Here is a 24,600-nt window from a genome sequence, read left to right as displayed (position 1 = left end):
TGGAACTTTTCCATTGACAGTATGAGGTCTTAGCTCTGGAGTGTAGGCGCAGAAGACTTAGGGAATTGTGTCAAGACAATGCATCTTGTGTGTGTGTGTGTGTGTGTATGTGCACCACAGGAGCCAGAGAATGTGGTTCAATCTAAGGCCTGAGTTTCTTTGAGTCTATTCCAAGCGTCCCTATTACATTTGAATAGACATGTTCTCTGATGTATATCAGAATACTCCGAACATGCATCAGGAAATTACAGTGTCCATTCTACTGTCTTTGTAATTATTCAAAAATAGACAATAGAATAATAGGAAGAACTTGCCGGTAATCAAACCTTGTCAATCAGTACAAAACTTGTCAATCAAACCATGCGCTTGGTTTGACTCAAAGCCTATCAAAGCCTATTTTGCATTACTGCACTACTACAAAGAACACACACAGTTTTAATAAACCACATAAACATTAACACTACACTCTGTGGCTATGGGGAAGTGCAGGAGGTCCCATCATAAATATGGGCACACTTATATCTAGCGTTGCTTTACCCTTTATATCTCTACAATATTATAACCATAACAATATCATTCAACTATTAGATCTAGAATAATAACATCACATTCTATGGGTTACGCAGTTAATACCGGAGAGTATTTGTAGAGTACTGTACTTTGGAACACACTGTGTACCTGTCTCGAACAGCAAAGTCCTTCTGCTGCTCCAGAGCGTGAACAAAAGTAATGAGAAAGTGCTTGTTGTTGAGCAGAGTGGAAAACAGGGTGATTCCTTCTTCCATGTTGGGCCTGGCAGTGCTGGAGGGCTGAGAGAGACACAGACACAGATAGAGACAGAGAGAAAGACAATAGGCTGTTGAATCACCAGTACTGAAAATTGGCTAACTGGACTTTTTTGAGCCTTTCAAAAACTTCCAGTGTTTTGCAACATCATCTTTGAATCATATTAAGGCAAATGAAGCAACCATAAACAATGACACATAACCCTCATAGTCTGCCCCATCTCACCACAGCGGAAACCAAAGCATTAATCTTTGGCTTGGCAAATTCAGAAAAGAGCCCATACAGGTTGCTGCCAGAAGATGCATGTGCAAGGCAAAGCCTGTAACATTAGTTTCCTGTGAGTGTTCTGCTTGCTGAGAAATGCTCAGTGCTCAGTCCAGGAATGTATATATATATATATATATATATATATATATACACTGTGGAAATATCTCAGATTTTGTAAAAAAAAACCTCAAACAAAGACCAATATACATCTGATAAAGCTTAGAATATACACTCTACAAAATAAAGACAGTTACATCCATTGGAGAGAATGGTCTTTTTAATGAAACAACTTTTTAGGGGATTTTTTTTACCCAAATTCACCCACTAGCTAGAAAACCTCAACATGCTTTAAGAGAACACGAACTGCCCAGTTCTGTTACATTAGGTACCAGATGTCCGTATTGGATTAAATACGGGATAACTGGCCACCCTGAGGGAACAAGGCCCTGGATCACCAGGTGTGAACCTACAGTGACAGGGCTAACACTTAGACGTAAAGTCAATGGTCCATAACAGTGCCCTACAAGTTTTGAAATCTTTAGTTTGAAGAGTGTAATATGGTGAAAGGACCATTACTGGAAAAGTTCGCTCCAATTCCTGCATTTAAGTTTTGATCATAAACAGATTAGACGGTTCAAAAGAACCTCTAAAGCCAGAGAATTTGTCAGATTGATAGATGAAAAAGAATTTCTGCACAGCCCCAAAATCTCAAGGCTTAATCACTCTAATTCCTCGTGCTCCGTTTGACCCAGCGAAGAGAGTTGCGTTGAGAACAAGGTAAGAGTTTAACGTAGCTGTAATTGAGTGGTCCCTGTGGACGCTTTCCATATGCTCTCATTGACAGAAACGGAGCGAGAGTGAAACAAAGACGGATGTGCACGTGAAGATTTATGTTTGGTGCTGTGAATTTTTTTTTTAAAAAAGTGTGTGCTTCCTTTAAAGACGATCTGCTGCGTAAAAACACTTCATCACTGTTAAAGATGATCCCCACGTCTCCTGACCTGAAATCCATGTGAAACACACACGCATGCATGCATGGATACACGCACACACACAGACTGCGTGTAGAGGCGTACATTAATCATTGCATAATGGGGTACCGTGTCACATGACAGCCATTTCTCCAACAGTTCATTATCTCCAAAAGTTAACTTCACAAGAGTATTCCCGTCTGCAGCAGCTCAGGGAAAACTGCTGAAACCTACAAACCCAGCAGTGTTACCTTGTATGTGTGCATGTGTGTGTGTGTGCGTGTGTGTGTGTGTGTGCCTGCCTTACCTGCCAGTCCTGTAATAGAGGATGGGTTTCGGGCAAAGCTCTTGGTCCCTGAGGGTCATTTTCATACACCGGCTGAACCAGACTCCTCTCATAGTCTGAACACATCTGCATACACACACAAGAGCAGAGTATGATGTAAATGAGATTATAACGATTGATTCATTGATTAATAATAACAATATTAATAATACATTAATATAGTTTTGGTAGTTCTGTTATACTCTGTTTTAATCTACGACACTTTTAGCTTCATGCTAACACCGCACTGGAAATCCCATAGAGATGCTGTACATAGTGTCATGCCTAAAAATGCCCCTTAACAATATAAAACACCATTAGTTACTTTTATTATTTGGTACAGTGTTTTGTATTCATGGCTCTAGGGCCACCTTATCCACTGCACTTAACCCACTATATGGCTTTGTATAATATAAACATAGTTATTTACACGTTTCATGAGACTTATAAGAAAACATCACATCTGAAATTTATGGGAGGAGGGAAAACCATGCATTAATGTAACAAGATTTTCCTGTGGTCCATTCGTCATGAAATACAAAGAGCAAGAGACTAGGGCAAGAGTAAAGAAACAATAAAAAATGAGCTGAGACCAAACAGAGAAAACAGAGGGAGTGGGGAAGAGAAGGGAGGGGAGAGGGATAGAACGAGGGAGAGTGGAGGAGCAAAGCAATGGAGGATTGTGTTGCAGGGAGTTTAATATCCCTGTAGACCGGCTGGGGAAAAAGAGAGCTGAGGTCACAGTAAAAGTATTTATGTTTCTGTTCGGGCTACTTTTCAACACCCAACATGTACACACACACATAGACACACACAGACACACACGGACACACACAGACACACACACAGACGCACACAGATGCATACGGACACACACACAGACACACACAGACACACACAGACGCACACAGACGCATACAGACACACACAGACGCACACAGACACACACACAGACACACACGGACACACACGGACACACACTGTCTTTCCATCTCATTACAAAACGTTCAGCACTTTCAGGCTTTGCCCTACTTACTTCCCTCTAACACCCTGACTGCCAGGGTCAGTGTTTGTGTGTGTGTGTGTGTGTGTGTGTGTGTGTGTGTGTGTGTGTTTTGGGTGTATCCTTAGTTTTCTTGTCTTGGTGCCCACTATTGTTCAGACAGTGCTGATGGAAAATATAATGCTTGCGGCAGCATTTAGAAAAGGCACAAGCTTAAAAACACAACAAGCCAGACAGACATAATATGCAGATGTGCAGACAGATATACTCTCTCACACACACACACACACACACAATTAGTCTGGAATCTGTAAAATTGCCATATTAAAACATTAATATTATGCGTACTGCTTAATAAAAAGGACCAAATACATGTTTAAACTTGTACGTGTTTAATCCTGGGCCTTGGCCTAGTCCTAAACATACACCCTAAGACCCAATTCTCTCCCATTCTCAATATCAAATCTGAGTTAGGGGGGTATAAATCCCTGATATATTGATTGGGCTGTGAGGCAGTAACACCCTTCATTCATTATCTGTAACCCTTATCCAGTTCAGGGTCGCAGTGGGTCCAGAGCCTACCTGGAATCATTGGGCGCAAGGCGGGAATACACCCTGGAGGGGGCGCCAGTCCTTCACAGGGCAACACACACGTTCACCAACACCTAGGACACTTGAGTCACCAATCCACCTACCAACGTGTGTTTTTGAACTGTGGGAGGAAACCGAAGCACCCGGAGGAAACCCAAGCATACACAGAGAGAACACACCAAACTCCTCACAGACAGTCACCCGGAGCAGGAATCAAATCCACAACCCCCAGGTCCCTGGAGCTGTGTGACTGCGACACTACCTGCTGCGCCACTGTGACACCCGTTGATCAGTACTTGAACAGACTTGAATGTCCCAGCTTCTAGTCTAATAAGTAGTTACTGCAGCAAAGGACAGTAAACTACCCATTAGAATGGTACATCGCAGATTTCAAATGTTGAATGAGCAGGGGTCCACAAACATTATGCTGTGATATGTTTTGCGTGTCATTTCTTGTTTAAAAGCGTATTGCTACGTGAGCTGAAGCAGGGACTTGTTGACAGTGCGGAGGTAGTGGGTCCCCAGGAGCAGGATTAAGAAACGCTGCTATGCAGGGCTTACATGTACAGAAAGACAAGTATGCGTACTTGGTGTTAGTTCTTACCTTAGGGAAAAAGGTTCGAGTGACAAACTGTTTGTACTCCAGGAAGGGGATGCCCTGGCTGCGGTTCAGCTCTTTAGTCAGGTCAGTCATGTCTGTTTGCAGCTCTGCAAAGCCTGTAAAACACACACATGCACACAGTTTTGTGGATGTCTAGTATATATACACTGCTATAGGTTATAAACAGGAGTATATATATAATAAAATATAATCTTTAATATAAAACCTATTCTGCTGCAGTTATATGTGTAAAGCTTCAATTTAAATGCTGCTGTTTAAAATAGCAGCTATAAATATCCACATACATAACCACACAGTCACACACACACATCTATAAGTGCAAACACTAACACGCACCCTTTGCTTTTTATCCAGTGTAATGCATTTATATGATGGAAGATTATAGAAATACTACTCCTGCACCTCATCCAAATCCCTTGACCCGACCATACCTCTGATTATTTATCTGCTCAAGCCTCTCAGCTTTCAGCATCAAGGCTAATTCATTTGCTGCTAACAGTGATTTATGGTAATGTTTTAGTAGCCTGTTTTTGTAGTTTATTTTCCATGTCAGCTGCCTCTCTATAAATTTATGGCTATTTTATTATGAAAAGAAAGCCAAAGTGCTTTGGACTGATGTAATTGAATGTGTATGAACTGATTTTACAGTACACACACACAATATACATTATGTGGAAACTTGTGGCTTTTGTCAATGTGGAGAGAGGAAAGAAAAAAGAAAAAGAAAAACAAATATGAAGTTAATATGACCGCAAACCAGTGGAACTTGGTGTTTGTGTGTGATTTCTCAGCAGAGATTTCCCAATCTTTTTCAATGCATTCTACCCAGCTCTTTCTGTTTGTATGTATCAAACCCCGTGAAGCCAGCCAGCTAAAATAAGAAAGTCAAATGTCTTTACCATGTGTGCTGAATGTGTGTTACGTGAGACACCACACACACACACACACACAAACACAGCCGGTAAACAAAACATCAGGCTTTTTTTTTATTATTAATATTTTACCTTTGCTTCTACAGCAGTCAGCCATAACATTATAACCACCTCCTTGTTTCAATACACAGTGTCCATTGTATCGCCACTGACCTTACAGTGGAGGTTGCAGTTTGTAGTTCTACAATAAGAAAATGTACTTCATTTGTTGCTCTGCAGACTTTGACCCCCTTTCACCCTGTGCTATAATGACTCAGACTCCCACACTACCACCACTGAACAGGAATTATTTGGGTGGTGGATCTTTCTCTGTGCTGCAGTGACCCTGACGTGCTTGTGGTGTGTTAGTATCTCGTGCTGGACAGAGTGGATCAGACACAGCAGTGCTTCTGGAGTAAATCCCTCAGTGTCACTGCTATACTGAGAAAGGTCCACCAACCAGAAATATCCACCGTCCACATAATACCTGCTCTGTGGTGGATCTGTGGGTTTCCTGACCATTGAAGAAAGGGGGCGGAGTAATAGCCAGAGTACAGTAATTTAACTGCGGAACAACAAAGTGCATGTATACAGTTAGTGAACAGCAAGGGTAGGACTTTGAGGTGGCAGGAATGCTATAGCTGCTCAGTGTACATGGCTTTTATATCGTCAGCACCACAACAAATTAGAGGAGGACAGCTGAGCTATCAAAAAGCCAAGTCAGCTGTATTAGTCTGTAACATTCACACAGCCCATGTCGGAGGGGCTGTTTTGTTTCAGTTGTCATGAGCACAGTAATAGTTAGGGTCCTTTGGGAGGGTCTGAGGCAATGTTGGGCTTTTCCCTGGTAACACTGAAAGTGAGAGTTTAGCAAAGACCAAATCTGCACTATATCCTCTGCAGACCAAAACAGCCCGTCAGTTAAGACATGATTTGTGCCTGAAGTTGCAGAAGAGCTACAAGGCTAATGCAGCTAGCAATAATTCCAGTCCACCGGTTAGCATTGTTCAAACTGCATGGCTGAAAAATTGTACATATATATATATGCACATACACAGTATGTATATATATACATACACAGTCCAAAAACGTAACTACGCGTCACGTCAGCGCAGACAGCAATGAATGTGATTGGTCAGAAGTCAGGCGGACATTGTTTATGCTGAACTAAAGAAGTACAGAAACATGAACACACCTCCACACACAGAGAAGCAGACAGCAGCAGCAAGTTCATAGCGAGAAATTTCCTCAGACATGGTGTGGCCATCAGGGATGAATAAAAATGTTGAACAAAGGAAAAACATCTCTGGGAAAAAATAACTCAATGAGAAGCAATACTACGCGGGACAAACGTGCCCAATTTGAATTAGTCACTTTCCTGGCACCTCATGTAAACTCTGCTCTGTCCCAAACAATGCCCTACTCCCTAAATAGTGCACTTTAAAGGTTTATAAAAGTAATTCTACAACACCACTACATTGTGTACTACATAGTGTAGAGGAAGATGTTTAAGATTCAGCCCTAGTGGTGTAATTGCAGAGCGACGTAGACACTAACGAAGAACTATAAACGCTCGCAGCGGCATAGGGCTCTTTCCTAGCCTACTCCATAGACTCTGCGTCGACTCAACACAGAAGTATTAATTGGCCTTTAGGCTTATATGATTTCCCAAGACAACCTAATGAATGATGTATTGTTGTCAACTTTTAAGGATAATATGTGGTACAATGTCAGAAATAACATACACAAGACAAATTAACTACATTAACTGGACTAGCTTTTTGTCACCAGGTAAATTAAAGAAGTAATTTTCAAATAACAAATATGTCTTGGTTGACTGACTATGTTTGGGATGAGAGGAAGTTTTGTAAAATTAGTTTTTAATTTAGTTTAAACCCTAAAACCAAACTGGATTACATCATTCTTCATTTCATGAGAGTAGAGTGCATTCTATAGAAGACAATGAATAAATAACAAATAAATAACTGCCCCTTTAAGGGCTATTAGTATCCTATTAGTATCCTCTCTCTGTCTCTCTCTCTGTGTGTGTGTGTTTGTGTTTGTGTGTGTGTGTGAGATGCGGTATCAGTGGTGTTGGGAAAATGAGCGTGGGTGCGTTTTCAGGGGCAGAGGACAGGAAGTGAGACCTCCTTGTATTGTTTTCAACACAGGATGCACAAAAGTGCGTGTTTGTGCCTGTTTGTGGACTCTCACCGTGGAAACGTGTCTGACCAGATGCTGTGTTTTAGGGAGCAGTCAAATCAGAGAAAGGGTGCGAAACCACAAGGCGAAGAGTACATCTCAATGTAACAGACACACATGCACAACGGTTTAAGCTGTTCTGTTTTGTTTAAGGTTAAGTTACTTTCATGTCAGCCTTCTCTTAACCACAGTTCTGTATATAGTTCACACCCTTCTCTCATTAAGCTCACTCATGCTGGTTTTATTTAGATTTAGAGGCAGTGTGTCAAGGCCAGCCATAAAGGAACAGTCAGAATTACATTATTATCGTGAGTAAATGTCTGGGATAATGCGGGCACAAGTTGATTGTGACAAAAAAGGCTATTTGGAATCTCAGGTATGGAGAGAGCTAGGTGAGTGTTAGCAGGTGTTAACAGCGGCAGTGGGGCTGGGTATAGCCTTAGGCCCCGTCCACATGGATGTAACAAACATAATTTTTTTAAATAGCAATTTTTCTCCTCAGATTTATTTTTGAGAATATCCCCATCCAGACAAATACAGAAAGGATTGCATTATCATGCCAGTCCAGTAGGGGGACATAGTGCCTCTGGAGACACAATTTTTAGTCGGGGCAGATTATAAACACACTGGGTATTTCACACTACAGTACTGTTTTGTGGTGATTTTTATGGAGACTGTGAAAATGTCAGGTACATGCTACACAACCCCAAACTCCCGAACTAAGCATGCGACTCGCGTTTCCTAGGAAACACATAATCATGGACTTAAAGTTCACTGCGGTTATTGTTTGTGCTGCTATTTGTATAGATCCACAAAGAAAAATATGACCTGAGGCTACGTTCCACTTTAAATATTTCAGAAACATTGGCACGCGCCGCACTTCTGCATCATGGAATGGAAAATTAGAATAAACCTGAAATAAAGACTGTAACGGTGTGTTTTGTGGCTCACTATGTTCTCATACAAGTAATACTCATTAATTGGGTACACGTGCATTCATTCATTCACTGTCTGTAACCACTTATCCAGTTGTGGGTTGCGGTGTGTCCGGAGCCTACCCAGAATCATTGGGCGCAAGGCAGATACACACACTGGAGGGGGCACCAGTCCTTCACAGGGTACATGTGCATTCAGCTCTATGTAATTAATTGTAGTTTGTCATTATTGAATTGTTTAATCCGTCCTACCGTGCTCCCGAGCTCCACTTCATGCTCCTGTGTTTACTTTCTATCCGCTATTTTCTTTGGCTGTTGAAGGGACTCATTCAGCATTGAGTTGGTGAAGAGTTTACGCTACGTGAGTACGTTCAAGGTCGGGTTGAAAAAACTAACATGTTTGATAGGCTGCGGACATATCAATGCGATTTGGAGGCAAAAAATCTGAGTCTGAGCCCCTCGCACACTACACCACATTCCCCCTGACTGACACCCTAGACTGCACCAGAGTCTGCAAACTAGAGCCAACTGTACAGACAGTTTGGGTATAATGCAGTGGCACGTTAACAGTACCAGTGGGCTCAGTATGGCCTGTGTCAACAAGGAGAACAATATGGTTTATGTTTGCTGAAGTTGCGAATACATTTTTTATGGGATCATTGATGACGAACATGCTTTAACGGTGCCACTGGTGCTAGCTATGGTCTTAGTCACTAGGGAGGCCTGATGGCTAACTGACAGCTCTATGAAATTAGCTTGGAGTAAGGTGTGTCTGGAATGCTCGACCTGAATGCTGAGCACTTCAGGGGTGTTGTGGTCTTAATTCTGGAACACACAGACAATGAGGGGTGCCTAACTGATATCACATGAAAAGCTTGGGCGTAGTGGGTGTTTAACTATATTATAATAAGGTTGAAACAGTGGGCTGGGCCCTAAGTTTAGAATCAGAGATTACGTACAGGATATGTATATGTATCATTCTGTAATTTCAACATCTTTGCTCACATACATTCGCATTCTCGCACAAACACACACATTGTCTGGGCATGGTGCAAATATCCTACTGTGTATGTCTGATTGACAACCCCCAATCCAGTCCCAGTGTGCTACACCCCTGAAATAGAACTGAATCAATGACTGGAATAGGCTTTTTATATTGCTGCTCTTGGAATAAAACCATGTATTACGTGTACAAAGAAGTTTGAAAGGTTTTTTGTGTGTAATGTATAATTGTAATACAATATTTAAACATTCTCACGTTGTTTTGTCATTTTATGGTAACTGTGTGGTAAGCGTTGTATTAAAACCAACAACTGTAGTTTTATTTAACAAAATATGTTCTCTAAAAATGAAGTAGTTTGAAAATGACAAGCAAGAAGTATATATTTGTCATTGCATTCGTGTTCCACCAAGAAAACAAAGCTGCAGATGCATGTGCATTGATTTGTTCTGTTCCTGGGAGTTAATACTGAACCCAAAAGTATGTGTGAGTTTTGGTTTAGACGATTTAAAAATAGTGAATTTAATGTTAGAATTTGATTGTGAGTGTGGCATATTAATACTTAAGTTTTAGTAAATAAAATAAAAGTAAAAATAACATTGAATAAAATGTTGAATTGTTTAAATTACAACAATAAGTTACACAAAAACACATGTACATCTAATACCTCTAATTTTGCAATCGTATTTTGGACATAAACTATCAGTGACCCTTTATATTGAGGAAATAATTGAGGTTGAACAAAACAAAAAGCCTTCCCAGAAAGTTAAAGGCTGATATTGCAGAAAAGAACTCCCAAATCTCTATTAATAGCATTGATTTCAGAAGAAACCCTGGATTGGCAGATGCTCACAAACCTCTGGCCATATGGTGTACTCTGTACATGTTTATTGTTTACCACTAAGACTAAGATTGATCTAACAGTAAAAAAGAAAACAGATTTAAGCTCCCTGAAGCACCAAGATATGTCTCTTACACACACACACACACACACACACACACACATACACCTAGAAACGTCTGACTGAAGGCAAGACAGAATATGTGCATATCTCATGACTTTAGACCTTTCCTTCTGACCCCATATCTCTCTGGAAGGTTCACTGTGGAATTCAGGGGTGTGTGCTGACCGTTCACTTCCTCTCTACTTTGGCATACACACCTCACCCATGCTCTCTTTCACAACCGTACACACACACATTTCCCGTTTCTCTCTCTCTCTCTAGCTCTACCTTGGCCTTCACATTTCAGCCATTACACCCCCCCCACACACACTCCTCTCTGCCCTCCTCATTTTCTTTCTCTCATGAGGACCAGCTCTTTTTATGAACCGAGTTATGTGCACACACACGTTCATCCACATCTCCTCTGCTCTCTTGTAAACATAAGTGCCTGAAATGAAATTTCCACTCTTTTAAGATACTTTCAGGAGCCTGCTTCTACACTTGTGTGTGGTTGAGGGGGTGTGATACCTTTGCGTATCTCCTCTCTGATCTGTGACTCCATTTCCTCCATCTGTAAGAGGGTCTTCTGCCAGTATCTCTCTGCCCTCCGGCTCTTTGTGCAGTACACCACCAGTGCTAGGAGAAAAGAGAGTGTGGTATATTAATAGAGAGAGAGAGAGAGAGAGAGAGAAAGAGAGAGAGAGAGAGAGAGAGAGAGAGAGAGAGAGAGAGAGAGAGAATGTTATGAAAATGTAAGATGTAAAAAAAATAAATAAATAAAATGGAGTGATTTCATGTGGAAATCATGTGGATATTTGGGCCAATTTTATTCCCTTTCCTGAGTGTATAATATCTCATTGTATGTGCCCATCTGCTGTCAATAAAACACCCAGCAGTGGCTCAGGTCCACACTCTCGGTTGACTGTTTAATTCACTGGAGTTTCAGAGATTAAAGACCTACGACAGACACCACAGAGAACACTAGGGGCTTTGTGTTGGCCTCTGTGTTTGTGTGTGCGCCAACTGTCGGGAGAGGCCTTGACCTCGCTGTCCCCTTTTATCTCGCTCACATCTGGAGCATCTGTCTTCAGGACAACAGACTGTCCATCATTGACATGCACACACACACACACACACACACACACACACACACAGTCTCTCTCTCCTACTTACCCACAGTACACAGTAGAAGAAGAACACAGCAGACAGCGACAGTGACAATGATCGCAAGCTCACTGCCACCCATCTGAACCACTGCTATCTGTTTATGGAAATTACCAATTTGCACCTGTGAGAGGGAGAGAGAGACAAACAGAGAGATAGAGACAGACAGAGAAAGAGAGAGACAGACAAAGAGAGAGAGAGAAAGAGAGAGAGACAGAGAAATAAAATATCAGTATCATCATCATCAACCTCTTTCCTGACTTTGGGAAGTCGTAAATTCCCCAGTATTCTGACCTACTCCTTAAAGTTCTCAATAACAAAATTGGTTCCCCAAACAAGCAATATAATGCTGAAGTCACTGAGCTCCAGAAGTTTTGTTTCTGCTTTCTAGTGATGACCAAACATCATGTGTCTTTTTGTCCTGACCAACAACAACAACGACAACGTCTACAGTTATCACGAGAAGTACACAGAGTGACCTGAATCCATACTGAAGCCAAAGTATAGTGACCTGGTCAACATAACGTCTGAAATAAAACAAATAGGGCCTTGGTAATACAAAAATGCCAGCCACACTTTTCCTCCAATAACTGTTCTTCACGTTATAAAACATTTTACTGAACATTATACTGACACCTAGCAGACTGGATGTGTCAGATTCTAGATTAAATCTATTGTAAATATGGCTGCACCCATGTGGTAGACCCGCTATGTGTAGCATAAACTTGTTCATTCAGGGACTACAAAGCAATTTGAAAATGAAAAACCTATTAGATGCCTTTTTTACAGGCAAAGAGGAGTTATTATTATTATTTTAAATACAGAATAACGTATATAATTAAAAATTTCATGTACTTGAGTAAATGTAACTGGAGCTACTACCCGTCTTTAGTTATCACTGTAATTCTACAGCTATTCAGATACAATTCTGTAATACATTATTTAATGACACAATGATTTAAGTACAAACTGTTGAGGAACGACAAAAAAGGGACAAAAAAAATCAATGTTTATCTTCTGTTGAAAACAAGGCTCTTAATGAAACCTGATCATGTACAAAAACAACAATGTGAAAAGCACTGAAAGTTTAGCCTGTGTACATTCAACAGATTTTCACTGCTATTTTCAACGAGCTGCAAGTGAGGAACTATTTCATATTTTAAACCTCACCATGCTTTTACTATCACCAGTTACAGGAGGCTTCTGAGGGTTAAGGTGTTAATGAAGAGAGAAGAAAGCACAAGTTTTCTGCTGCAACTTCAAGGATTCACTTAATCCCTGGCCAACAACTCCTCACTCTCTCACACACTCTCTCTCTCTCTCTCTCTCTCTCTCTCTCTCTCTCTCTCTCTCTCTCTCATACACGCACACACATACACACACACACTTTCTCACACATATTTATAAATAGCCCTCCAAAAATGAAAAGCATTAAACAGTGAGCACAAAGCATAAAATAATCTTCCTGAATGTTCACTGTGGAAGAGGAACCACAGAAATCTAAACCCCAAGACTTTCCCACAAGACTCTGAGTGTGTGTGAGTCAGTCCATTACGACTGCAATTGTTAACCATGTTACAGAACATTTTTTTATCATTATTTTAATGATTAATCAAGTAATAATAAAAAGAAAAAGCTCAAATAAATGAACAGACTTCATTCATTAATAACAAACAATGCTCAGCATTTTAAAGAGTCCTTTATCAGAAAAATAAAAAGACAATACTAGGTATTTGAAAAGTCTAAAAATACTTGATTAAAATAAACTAGTGTCTGAGACGTTTTACACTCGTCAAGGGAAGGTTTTGGCTCCTAAAATATCTTAATATCCATTTATGGCAGAGAGTTATTACGGCACAATAGTCCCTGGAGAAAACATATTGTGTTTTGATACAGCACTGTTTTCCACTGTACTCAGATCAGGACTAAGTTGACTGCTGGTTTTGACTAATACAATGGGAATGCTGTATCTGGGCTGGAGACACAGTGAACCCTGGTTCCATTGACTGAACCCAGCCTGAAACCCAATATTTTTGTCAAGCCCCATTGGGTAGTAGATCTCTGGTGTGTGTGCGTGTGTGTGTGTTTGTGTGTGTATATACACCAGTGTTGAGCAAGACATTCCTGAGAACACACACAAACTGTCTGTCTTATGAGATTTCACTTGACCTCTGACCTGCACGTCTCAGTGGCCTTGTTTGCTCTCTCGTTTCTGTGTGTCTGGGCGAGGAGGCCAGGAGGCGAGGTTGGAATTCCTCTCAGGCAATCCCTCTTTTGTCGTCCACTGCTTTCTCAGACTCTCTCTCTCTCTCTATCACACACTCTCGCTTGCTCACTCTCACCCTCCTTTGTTTAGCTGTATCAGTAGCTGCCCTGGTCATTAGGAGGCTGTGGGTTGTAGCTTGATTAAAGTTAAATATAGCTGTTTGTCTTTCCCTAATAAGCTTTAACAAAGGGAAAGAGGCAATGACATACACACACACACACACACACAGGCGGAAAGTCTTTGATATGACAGTGCTGCTAAAGCTGGTGTGGCCTTGATTAGCTCTTATTTTGATGGCGGAATTATCTTCTGAGTCAAAACAACAGTGCCTGCTCCCAGCCACTCACGCAGAGAAGGCTGCAAATCAGAGCAAGATAAAGGCCAGGAGATAAACGTCGGAGATAAAAACTCTGTGAGTGGTTTACTGTTGCGCTGGGTGTGTGCTGTCTTCCATGTCACTAGAACATGATGGGGCACGTTGATAGGGTCCGTATGTGTGTGTGTGCAATATATTCCAGCATTCTGTGGGCTTTATAGCGTGTAAAAGCCCTGGCAGAAGCGTTTCTCAAAGGGACACGTGGGTAGTGTAGTTTCTGGTTCTGCTGCTGGCACCACTGCCCACATTGACTTCATGAGGGTATTCAGTGATGTCCTCATGGTAATTAGATAGATGTGCAGGATAAATCACACATATAGGGGCTGTTGTCCATCATAACAGGATCGGTTCGTTACACGTCTGCTTTACTTATATATTTATATTTATGGACACAATATACACCAAGATACAATGTCACCATGTAAATGGACTGGTATTGATTAAATAGCATTTCACAGGATGATATTGTATATTATAATGATGGAAACACCCCTTTGTGTGCATTATTTTACCACAGAACCTAGTACCTGTTGTGTTTATATGTTCAAAAATGTAATAATTCACAGGTTTGGTGCTTGTTTTTTTTTTTTTGTATTATTTCCAATAACAGACACTATATCTGCTCTTTCCTTCTGAAGGATATTAATATAGGTTTTTCAGTCTTTGCCACAGTGACAGGATATTAACATAGGTGGAGGCTCTTCAGTGGAGGCTCTTCACTAGGTGTTTGACCGGTTAGTGAGGTCTGAACTGATGTTTAAGGATAATTTCGTATCACAAACATCACTTCAAATCATCCACGTATTGAGTGCAGCTCTATCACTCCAGACAACATAGATTCTTTTAATGACAAGCCTACAGTCGGTGATCTGAAGCTCATTTGCGAATGCTGTTTCAAAGCAAGCTGTACTATGGAGGTTACACAAGTTGAACATCTGTGTCTACAGGCACTTCGCATTCTGAGTAAAAACAGCAATGTAAGGATGCTTTTGTAGGACGCTGAACTCACAGTGACAGGCAGCTCTCCTGTTCTGAGGCTTAGTGTTCTGTTGATGGAGCAGTAGATGTTCTGCTCGTTGTTGAAGGTGATGTCACATGGATCGGAGCCGATCCTGATGGAGTATTCCTCCTCCGTCAAATCCAACTGGCCTGGCCCTTTCTGTTTCAAAGGAAGAACAGAGTAAAGTCGTGTGATGAAGGAGCAGCTTGAGTAGAAATGCTAATTTGACACAAAAAAGAAAAACCAAAAATACGGATGAATAACAACTATTTTGGTGACTGTTAGCTTTCATTGTAGTTTGGTCCTTTGTTTTTTTGTAAATGACTACCTTGTCCTTTCACTCACACAACAGCACCCTATTTGGACTTAATTATTAAGTGGTATTTCTAAGTATATTTCCAAAAAGTATTTCTACTATAAAAGTGTATTCATGAAACATGAATAAGTTTGTGTGGCTGTAACAGATGTTCTGTCCAATTCCCTCAAGCAATGATTGTGTGTGTGTGTGAGAGAGAGAGAGAGAGAGAGAGAGAGAGAGAGAGAGACAGAGAAAGAGAGAGAGAGAGAGAGAGAGAGAGAACAAGGCAGCGTCTGAAAAGGAAGAGTTTTCGGAAGTTCTGATTAAACTCTTGGGGCTGTGTCTTGTTCCCTACACCAACCACCCATCAACAAACACTTCCGCACACACACAGACACACACACAAATGCATAGATGCACACAAAACACACACACACACACACAAAACCACACATACACCTAGCTACTTCTGAGCCTGCTCCTTTATTCTCATGAAAAGGACACTATTTGAAAGTACACCAGCACACACACACAAACCAAACAGACAATATTTACATGCACTAACATCATCACACACACATATTTACATCCTCTCTGTCAAAACAGGAATGCTTTAAATGACATCCACATTCCAGCAAAATCAAAACTGGAACCAAGTAAACAATTTGTCTCTCTCTCTCTGTCTGTCTCTCTCTCTCTCTCTCTTTTGAGCACAAACAAATTGCATGCACTTTGCTACTTAAACCAAACTGCCGGATCTCCACAGACAACAGTGTTAAAACACATCCCTACTGAAAACCAACTCACTTCAAAGACACGGGTTAACACATTCGCATTCTCATAAACCTATATATAATATATAATATAATAATAACTATGACAAAGCCCATAGGTTTATGTTTGATGGTGATGTCATGTTTCTTGTTCGTTCTTGGAAGTTTATCAGTGGATTTTATACGGTTTATATTGATATCGGAATCATATCGTATCGACCAAAATTAAGAAATATATCATGATATAAATGTTGGCCGTTATCGTCCAGCCCTAGAAATGTGTTTTATTACTAAGCAAATAAACAGGAAACCACCCTCCTTCCCTCCACTGCCCCACTGATGTCAATACAGTGCTGTAAAAAAGAATGACAATAGGGGGAGCCGTAGGAGCAAACAACTCAAATCTGACCTAGTGTTCCTTTAAGTATGAGTGTGTACTGTGAATGTTCTATTTTCTAACGATGATACTTCTATTTAACATCAAGTTTATTGGTGATTAAAGGAAACAACAAGATTATATTTACATTTGAACCGGTCATATTAATTCACTCGTCTCCATAGCTCTGATGCTTTTGATATTTTAAGGAATCAAAATGCAGGAAAATAGAGTTGTACAAACGTCAGTTGCTGTGCTGTTCCACCACAGTTCAAAGAAGTTACAAAGGCTTGAGATGTTTAAGCTTCTTCACCTGAACTTCTGTTCACACTGTATTTGCTTGGCCACTCTTCCTTTTACTCTAAGTTCTTATTTTACCCACGTCACTATTCTCTACCCATTTCTGCAGGTGACCCCCGGTGCCTAAACCTTTTCAGATGACTGTATGGAATGTATGTAATGTCAGTCATATGTACAGCACTGTAGGCATGCAGCACCTGTTTTAGAAATCACTGGAGAGGAATTTAATTGTCTTTCTGTGTGTTTAAAAGAATGCATCCTCTCTGGCTCACACCTCAGGCGCACCTCCGCTGGAAGCCACCCTCCTCGCCATCCTTCCTTATCCCTCCATTCTTTCAGCAGGAAATAAACACTCCGGTCCTGGCTAGGGACTTCCTGTCAGAACCCCTCAAGACACTTGATGCGTCCAACCACAGGGATTCACACGTCTACTCAGCTTCCTGACCCACGTGTGTGTGTGTGTGTGTGTCTGTGTTTGTTTGGAGTGTGTGCTGGTACGGGTGCATGTGTGTGCAGCGGTAAGCAGTTTCTTTGGGCATCCAGCAGTGCCCTTTTCTGGTGTTATTACATCCATGAGGAACATGTGTGGCACACACACAGTCAAACCCAGTGTGTAATGTCAGCTGAACAGGAAAGCTCAGACTGAGCTGGGTGGCCACTTTGTGAAGAAGACAGTGTTTGACGTTACTAAACCCTTTCATGTGTGTTGCACTAGACCAGACGTGCTCCAACGTTCAGTCTTGACAGAGCAAAGCGTAATGATTTTGGCGGTTTGAAGGCCAAAAATACAAAAGCTAGCTTGTTAGGTATTCCTGTCATTGGAATTGGTCAATAGAATCCAAAGCATGTGTGATTTCATAACAGTGGTCAATGTTGGATTCCATAACAACCTATTTCTTACATAAAGAGCAGACTATTTTACTGTTAAGCCTTCCCAGCCGAAGCATTCAAACGGAAACAATCATTCCGATCACGTAACACGCTGCCTCCAATCACCATTTTAGATTTGAAAGCTGTGTAAATGAAAGAATCTCAATTTGGACAAATCTCTCCCACACTCCTGACCATTTGTTACAGACAACATCCTGCACCCTGAAGTAAGCAGTGGAGGGCATTTATGAAAAACGCAGAAAGGATGCGGACTGCAGTGTACAAGGATGAATGCACTGGAATGTAACGCAAAATGAACAATTACATAAATTAATTTCCTTCATGAAATGAGGGAAAGGGCAATTTAAGGCCAAATCAAAGTTGTCAACAATGCTCTAGAAAATGAGCTCCACGTTACACTCACGTTGAGTACGAGTAAGAGAGGTTCTCCAGGATGGTGCTTGATGAGTTTCTCTTTGTTGGCTGTGAAAAACTGAGGGTCCTCCACATACTCAAAGGTAAAGCGACCTGCATGAGGCCCCTCCTCCTCCTCCGGGTCCTGCCCTGTGCGGGTTTGGCTTTTCCCTCTGTATAAAATCCCATTCAGGTAGAACTGGGCCATGGCTTGCTGAGATTGGCTGGCAGCAGGGGAGTTGCACATGAGGAGAGTAGACGATGCTATGCTGCAAACCTGTCAAACGGAAAATCACAGGGTACTTCAAAACAAATGTTATATATTGTAGATTATATATTATATTTTCCATTCTAAAACTGTAACATTACGGGAAAAGGAAAAATTATTTATGTAAAAATATTCACTTTCAGTGCAAGTGAATGTAAGATGTTGTGTTCCAAACTAACGGTCTAATCACAGTCAAAAATAAGCACTTATCTGATTTAAGGACTGATTAAATAATGCTTCATTAATAAAAATACACTGTGTTATTTTATTATACACACAAAATAACCAGATTTCTGGCAGCAGACTCAAATAATTTAAAGTTACAGTCACCTCCTTTGAAGAAAAAAAAAGCACTTACTGACTGACCAATGCCCACCATCTCCATGCTGGCTTTCTGTACCAGATCAAAACTTTCACCAGTCACCATGATTTTACGCCCACCGCTGAAACACACACAGATTTATGGTCACTGCTGGGGGCTTTACCCGTTTGTTTGTGCAGACTAGATCAAAGTGGCTTAGTGTGGCTCTCACCTCAGGTAGCTTTTTGTTGGTTTGATGAAGCTGATGGTGGGATTATTTTTGTAAGAGAACACTTTGCTGAGATGTGGCTCACACGGATTTCCATCATACTCCACACAGACAGACACATCCTCTGCATGATCAGGCACAGCCGGGGGCATCAAACACTCGATGATGTCATCAGACAGCCTGTAAAACAAAGGAGGATAGGTATAACCGGTGATGTCATGGGTTTAAATTTATACCAGTATTATTAGCTGCAGATGTGATCGGAATGAAGTATATCCAGCTATGGTCAGTGCAGTCAAATACTAAAAATAGCAATGCACTAAATAGATATGCAGTGTTTTCTACAAGAATAAATCATTATAGTTATTGCCAGAAACTATTTCAGCAAATCAAAGGCAACATCATGCTGTGGAAATATATATGTAGACTTTCTGAGCTTACAATCCAACTCTTTTTATTGACTACACACCAGATGTGGAATCCTCTGGGCCTTCACGGACTTTTACAAAATGCTGATGATCGCCAGGAATAAACGAATACATGTTTTCAATGATCTGTAAACTATATATGTGTATTTTTCTTTGAAAGTATCAACAAACGGGTCAAAATGGTACTAAAATAGTCACTTTAAAACAGACACATACAACGCAAACGTCCTCCATTTTGAAATGATTGAAACTACATGTGTGTTAACACAGTATTACAAATCTTGTAGATTCATAATAGTCACAGTTCATCATTGCTATAAACATGGAAGCTCACACTCACTTGTCAATTTTGCAGTCCTGAGTGCTGTTAACCTTCACCCTGACTGTAGATCCAGTGTTCAGGGATGACCCATTCAAAGTTAGTCGCGTTCCCCCAGCTTTGGGGCCCTCAAGAGGCATCATACCAGTTAGTATGGGGTCCTACAAAGGTATTGGGGAACAAAGAGTGAGTTTTGGACCTCCGGCACCACTGCAGAAAACATCCTAACCTTTCCCTGTTTTAACCCTTTAATCTTGAAGTTTATTACTATTTATATACTCACTATTCCATAATGTAAAATAATTAGTCATGGTCAAATGAATGTGAAAGCTGTGCAGTTCTGAACACACATCCACTTAGTTTACATTAATAATACGCTTTTGGGTTTATATATCTCTCTCCATTCTAAAAGAGAAGAGCCTGGTTATGTATGAGTGGACATGGCAATGCCTGGGTGTGTTATATAAATAGCCACAGACTGGAAAGGCCTCCTATACACACCTTGATACAGTAAAAGGTTAAAACAGAACAAATAAAGCTTTATGGAGATGCAAAAGAGTAGAATGTTACAGGATAGAAAGCTGACATTTCTAATAAGGTTTCATATGAAGTCACCACTGATGAAACACCACGCTGGGTAAAGGAGCTCTTTGTGTGTGTGTGTGTGTGTGTGTGTGTGTGTTTGACAGCTTCACTCTAATCAAATAAAGAGTGAATATATCTCTAGCAGTCTTGTTATTCTGTGCTGTCTCTCAAAATCAACGTACCGTGGAGGTCCAACGCCGAGAGTGCAGATGTACAAATACAGGACACACACACACACACACACACACTGAAAATGACACACACAGCAAACTCAGCAACTGCTCTATTTTATAGGCCCCATTCAGACACACACAAACATGAAGGACACCCAAATATCTGAATGACATCACTTCCTTTGTGTGCCTGTGTACTTAAGTGCTTAAGGGCGCTCTTGTGGGGTCGTGAAATCGGGAGGGGGCTCAAGGAGGGGCTTTTTATTTAGTTTTTTGGCTCTTTTGTTTTTGCGTCTGCGTGTGTGTGTGTGTGAATGTAGAAGCTTAGATTAAGTTGAGGATGTAAAATATCTGCAGCAGCGTGAGTCTGGGTGTAGAGGCAGTAAGGCAGATGTTTCCTGGCTTAGTGAGGGTTAGGGATTTTGAGGAAGGACGTTTGGAGGCTTACATCCTCTTCTCTTCTGGGACACCTCCTTCCTTTTCCTCTCTCTCTCTCTCTCTCTCTCTCTCTCCTCTCTCTCTCTCTCTCTCTCTCTCTCCTCTCTCTCTCTCTCTCTCTCTCTCTCTCTCTCTCCTCTCTCTCCTCTCTCTCTCTCTCCTCTCTCTGAGGATTTTCTTTCTGGGATTTGCACTATGTAGATTTATCACAACTCGACTACTTCTCTGAACCAAAAATAAATCGAGGGAGGATGCACAGTCATATTTCTGTTGGCTTTTAATGGTTTCCTTATCGTCCCATTGCTTTTGAACGTACAGTATTTTATCTCTGATACTTAAGTACACATAAATATAGATGCTTACTACCAATGGTCTTTAATTTTTCAGTAAATATTATTACTATGTATTTATATTAAAAACAAAGCTGTTAGACGTAAAGCACTGTTTTGAAATCGGGGGTCACTCGCTCACACATTCACTCACTCACTCGCTGTCAACAAAACAACTCACAAGTGGAGCCGGTCGTATTTGCATCAGTGTCACTGTATGCCCCTATTACATTACAGAGAACAATGGAGTTCAGTGATTAGACTTATCCCACATGCAGACACGCATGCCATTTCTGCGCACACAGCAACCATGTTTCTTCAAACCTAAAATGACTCACTCCAACCTCTAACCCACATTTCACATGTTTCAGTAGAACAATGCCAGAGAAATTCCCTCTCCGCTCCTCTCATCTCCTCCCCATTACTGAGGAACAAAAGCTCTGTCTAAACTTGCACTCTGATGATCTATGACCAGACTCCACTTGGCCCCCACCATGAAAAGCTCGACTGAAGATTCTAACTGATGTCAGCTCAACTTTCTCTTGCAGCAGGGCAGTGGTCCATGCTGTGTAACTGTAAAAGGGACTAAACAATCAGTCAGAGTAATTAAAATGAGATTGAACTGAACATACTGCAACGACGGCTTGTTTTGTAAGCACCTTTACAGCCATGTGCACATTCTCATGGACTACTGAAGAAAAGGAAACTCCAAAGGCTGCTTAGGCGCTTGTTCGTGGAGAGAGGGTCGAGGTCAAGCAGCACAAAAGCTCCACTTCTGCTAATAGCTCTGCTCTTGAGCGGCATGCTCACTTGTTTTTCTGGCACGAGCCGGAGGATGACAGAAATGCATAGATGGAGCTCTGACGAGCGCTGTGTGTTTCAGAACCTCAGCCCCCCACCACACACACACACTCACACACACACACCACACACACACACCACACACACAGAAGCACACACAACGGCAAGAGGTTTTTTTTTTTGGACAATTCCAGCATGCCCGCATGCCTGAATATCATCAGCATCTGTTAGCATTCAACACAGATGCTGTATTCTAAATGCACACACACACAGAGAGAAAAAGAGAGAGAGAGACAGGGACAGAGACAGAGACAGAGAGACAGATTTTTGCCAAGGTCTAAAACACAGATAATTGAAAAGAGCAGGAGAATGACAGGCTAAGTGTGAGTTGTTCAGTGATGACATATGAGTCAGATGTGTTCAAATAGAAAGAGACAATTATGTGGAGAAATAAGAATGACAGAGATCAAAGAATAAACTGAGATAGACAGAAAGAGAATGAGAAAGTGGGGGGTGGGGTTCTTACCCGATAGAAGAAGGCTTCCTTGTACTGACCCATTCTGTTGCCATTCACTTGGACTTGCACCTTGTTCGTTAGTACTTTTGCAGAGGGCCCGGTTTCACATATCAACCTAAAGTGCAAGAAATCAATTATTTACAAATATTTCCTTTATATCTCAATGGATTCACAATATGATTTACGACAGCGCATGATCCCAAACTTTTGAACAGCCATGTTTACAGCAGGAGAAATTAAAAACACCCATGGAGCCACGGTTCAATTAGAGTGCCACAAAAGGGTGATGAAATCCTGATTATGTTTTTAATAATCAATAATGGACACACCCATTCACACACACCCACACGCACCTGGGACGTCCCAGTGGAGCGGGATACGAATATTTGTTTTAACACCCTGAAATTGAGACTAATTAAGCTTTAATGACATCATTCCCAACAGCACTGAGCAAGCGGTATGTGTGTGTGTGTGTGTGTGTGTGTGTGTGTGTGTGTGTGTAAATTTACACAGCTGCTGGTGAGTGTATAACAGTGTGTTTTTGTAATATTAGTAATACACTGGGGTGCACTGACCATTGGTATACACACATGCATGCTCACAGGTGTGCCGTTCTAGTTTATTTGGTCAGGTGGCAACAATGCATTTCTGATCCATTCCCCCAAGAAAAGCACATACTCACACACACAATCTCAGGCCTGGTTTTGTTGCAGGGTCTGGAAATCAGTAATTGTAGCCACAGGTCAAATCTGGAAGGGTGTGTTAGTGTGTGTGTGTGTGTGTGTGTGTGTGTGTGTGTGTGTGTGTGTGTGTGTGTGTGTGTGTTTGTGTGTGTGTGTGTGAGTGTGTGTGTGTGTTGGTTTTAGTGGCTGTTTTATTGTTCCATTTGAGCTATTTAAATTTTTTCATTTGTTTATTTAGGAAATGACACAGTACCACATTTTCTTTTCATATGACAATATTAAAACATCGAGTATCAGTCAAAATGTATCCAATGTTTCTTTAATAAGCTCCTCTTACTTAAAGCACTATCATCATAACATTACTCAAGCTTTCTACTAACTCACAAAAAAGTGTGAATATGTGCTATTTCAGGACAGATTTGTTACAGTATTGAATAAGTATTGAATAAGGTCATTGTTTTTTACTTTGATAAGAAATCTGCCATTTTCCAACAACATTGGCTTGATGCCAGTAAATGAAAACAGATCAGAGGCTGAGATATTAAAATGTTTCCTTAACAAGAGAATTAGCTGAAAATAAGTGCTGCATTAATTGTTTGACTCAAGCGACTCAACTGTTTGACATTCAGGATTTATATTTATATTTATATTTATCGATATACCATTTTTACCAAATTCTCCAGGGACCTGGAGGTTTTGGGTACGATTCCCGCTCTGGGTGACTATCTGTGAGGAATATGGTGTGTTCTCCCTGTGTCCGCGTGGGTTTCCTCCGGGTGACTGTCTGTGAGGAGTGTGGTGTGTTCTCCCTGTGTCCGCGTGGGTTTCCTCCGGGTGACTGTCTGTGAGGAGTGTGGTGTGTTCTCCTTGTGTCTGCGTGGGTTTCCTCCGGGTGCTCCGGTTTCCTCCCACAGTCCAAAAACACACGTTGGTAGGTGGATTGGCGACTATGTGTGTGTTGCCCTGTGAAGGACTGGCGCCCCCTCCAGGGTGTATTCCCAGCAACCTAATGATTCCAGGTAGGCTCTGGACCCACCGCAACCCTGAACTGGTTACAGATAATGAATGAATGTGATGTGTGTGTGTGTGTGAGTCATCAGCATCGTGGACATCCAGAAATTGAGCGTTGCTAAAA

The 24,600-nt window shown here is 41.2% G+C and overlaps 1 protein-coding gene across 1 annotated transcript in view; it reads right to left on the bottom strand.

Annotated features, from left to right (window-relative positions):
* The window catches only part of plxnd1 (plexin D1), an 87,139-nt gene that overhangs the window by 13,686 nt on the left and 48,853 nt on the right, over positions 1–24,600 (bottom strand). Inside the window, exons 15-25 of the mRNA XM_066643365.1 lie at positions 22,792–22,897; positions 19,961–20,100; positions 19,196–19,372; positions 19,021–19,105; positions 18,405–18,671; positions 15,373–15,522; positions 11,731–11,845; positions 11,086–11,193; positions 4,548–4,660; positions 2,332–2,436; positions 679–809 (exon numbers count right to left, since the gene is read on the bottom strand). Of these exons, the coding sequence (XP_066499462.1) occupies positions 679–809; positions 2,332–2,436; positions 4,548–4,660; positions 11,086–11,193; positions 11,731–11,845; positions 15,373–15,522; positions 18,405–18,671; positions 19,021–19,105; positions 19,196–19,372; positions 19,961–20,100; positions 22,792–22,897 (1,497 nt within the window). The remainder of the gene's footprint in view (positions 1–678; positions 810–2,331; positions 2,437–4,547; positions 4,661–11,085; positions 11,194–11,730; positions 11,846–15,372; positions 15,523–18,404; positions 18,672–19,020; positions 19,106–19,195; positions 19,373–19,960; positions 20,101–22,791; positions 22,898–24,600) is intronic.

Source organism: Hoplias malabaricus, chromosome 14 (genome assembly GCF_029633855.1).
Source record: "Hoplias malabaricus isolate fHopMal1 chromosome 14, fHopMal1.hap1, whole genome shotgun sequence".
NCBI classification, from domain to species: Eukaryota; Metazoa; Chordata; class Actinopteri; order Characiformes; family Erythrinidae; genus Hoplias; species Hoplias malabaricus.
This window is presented reverse-complemented; position numbering and strand designations above follow the sequence as displayed.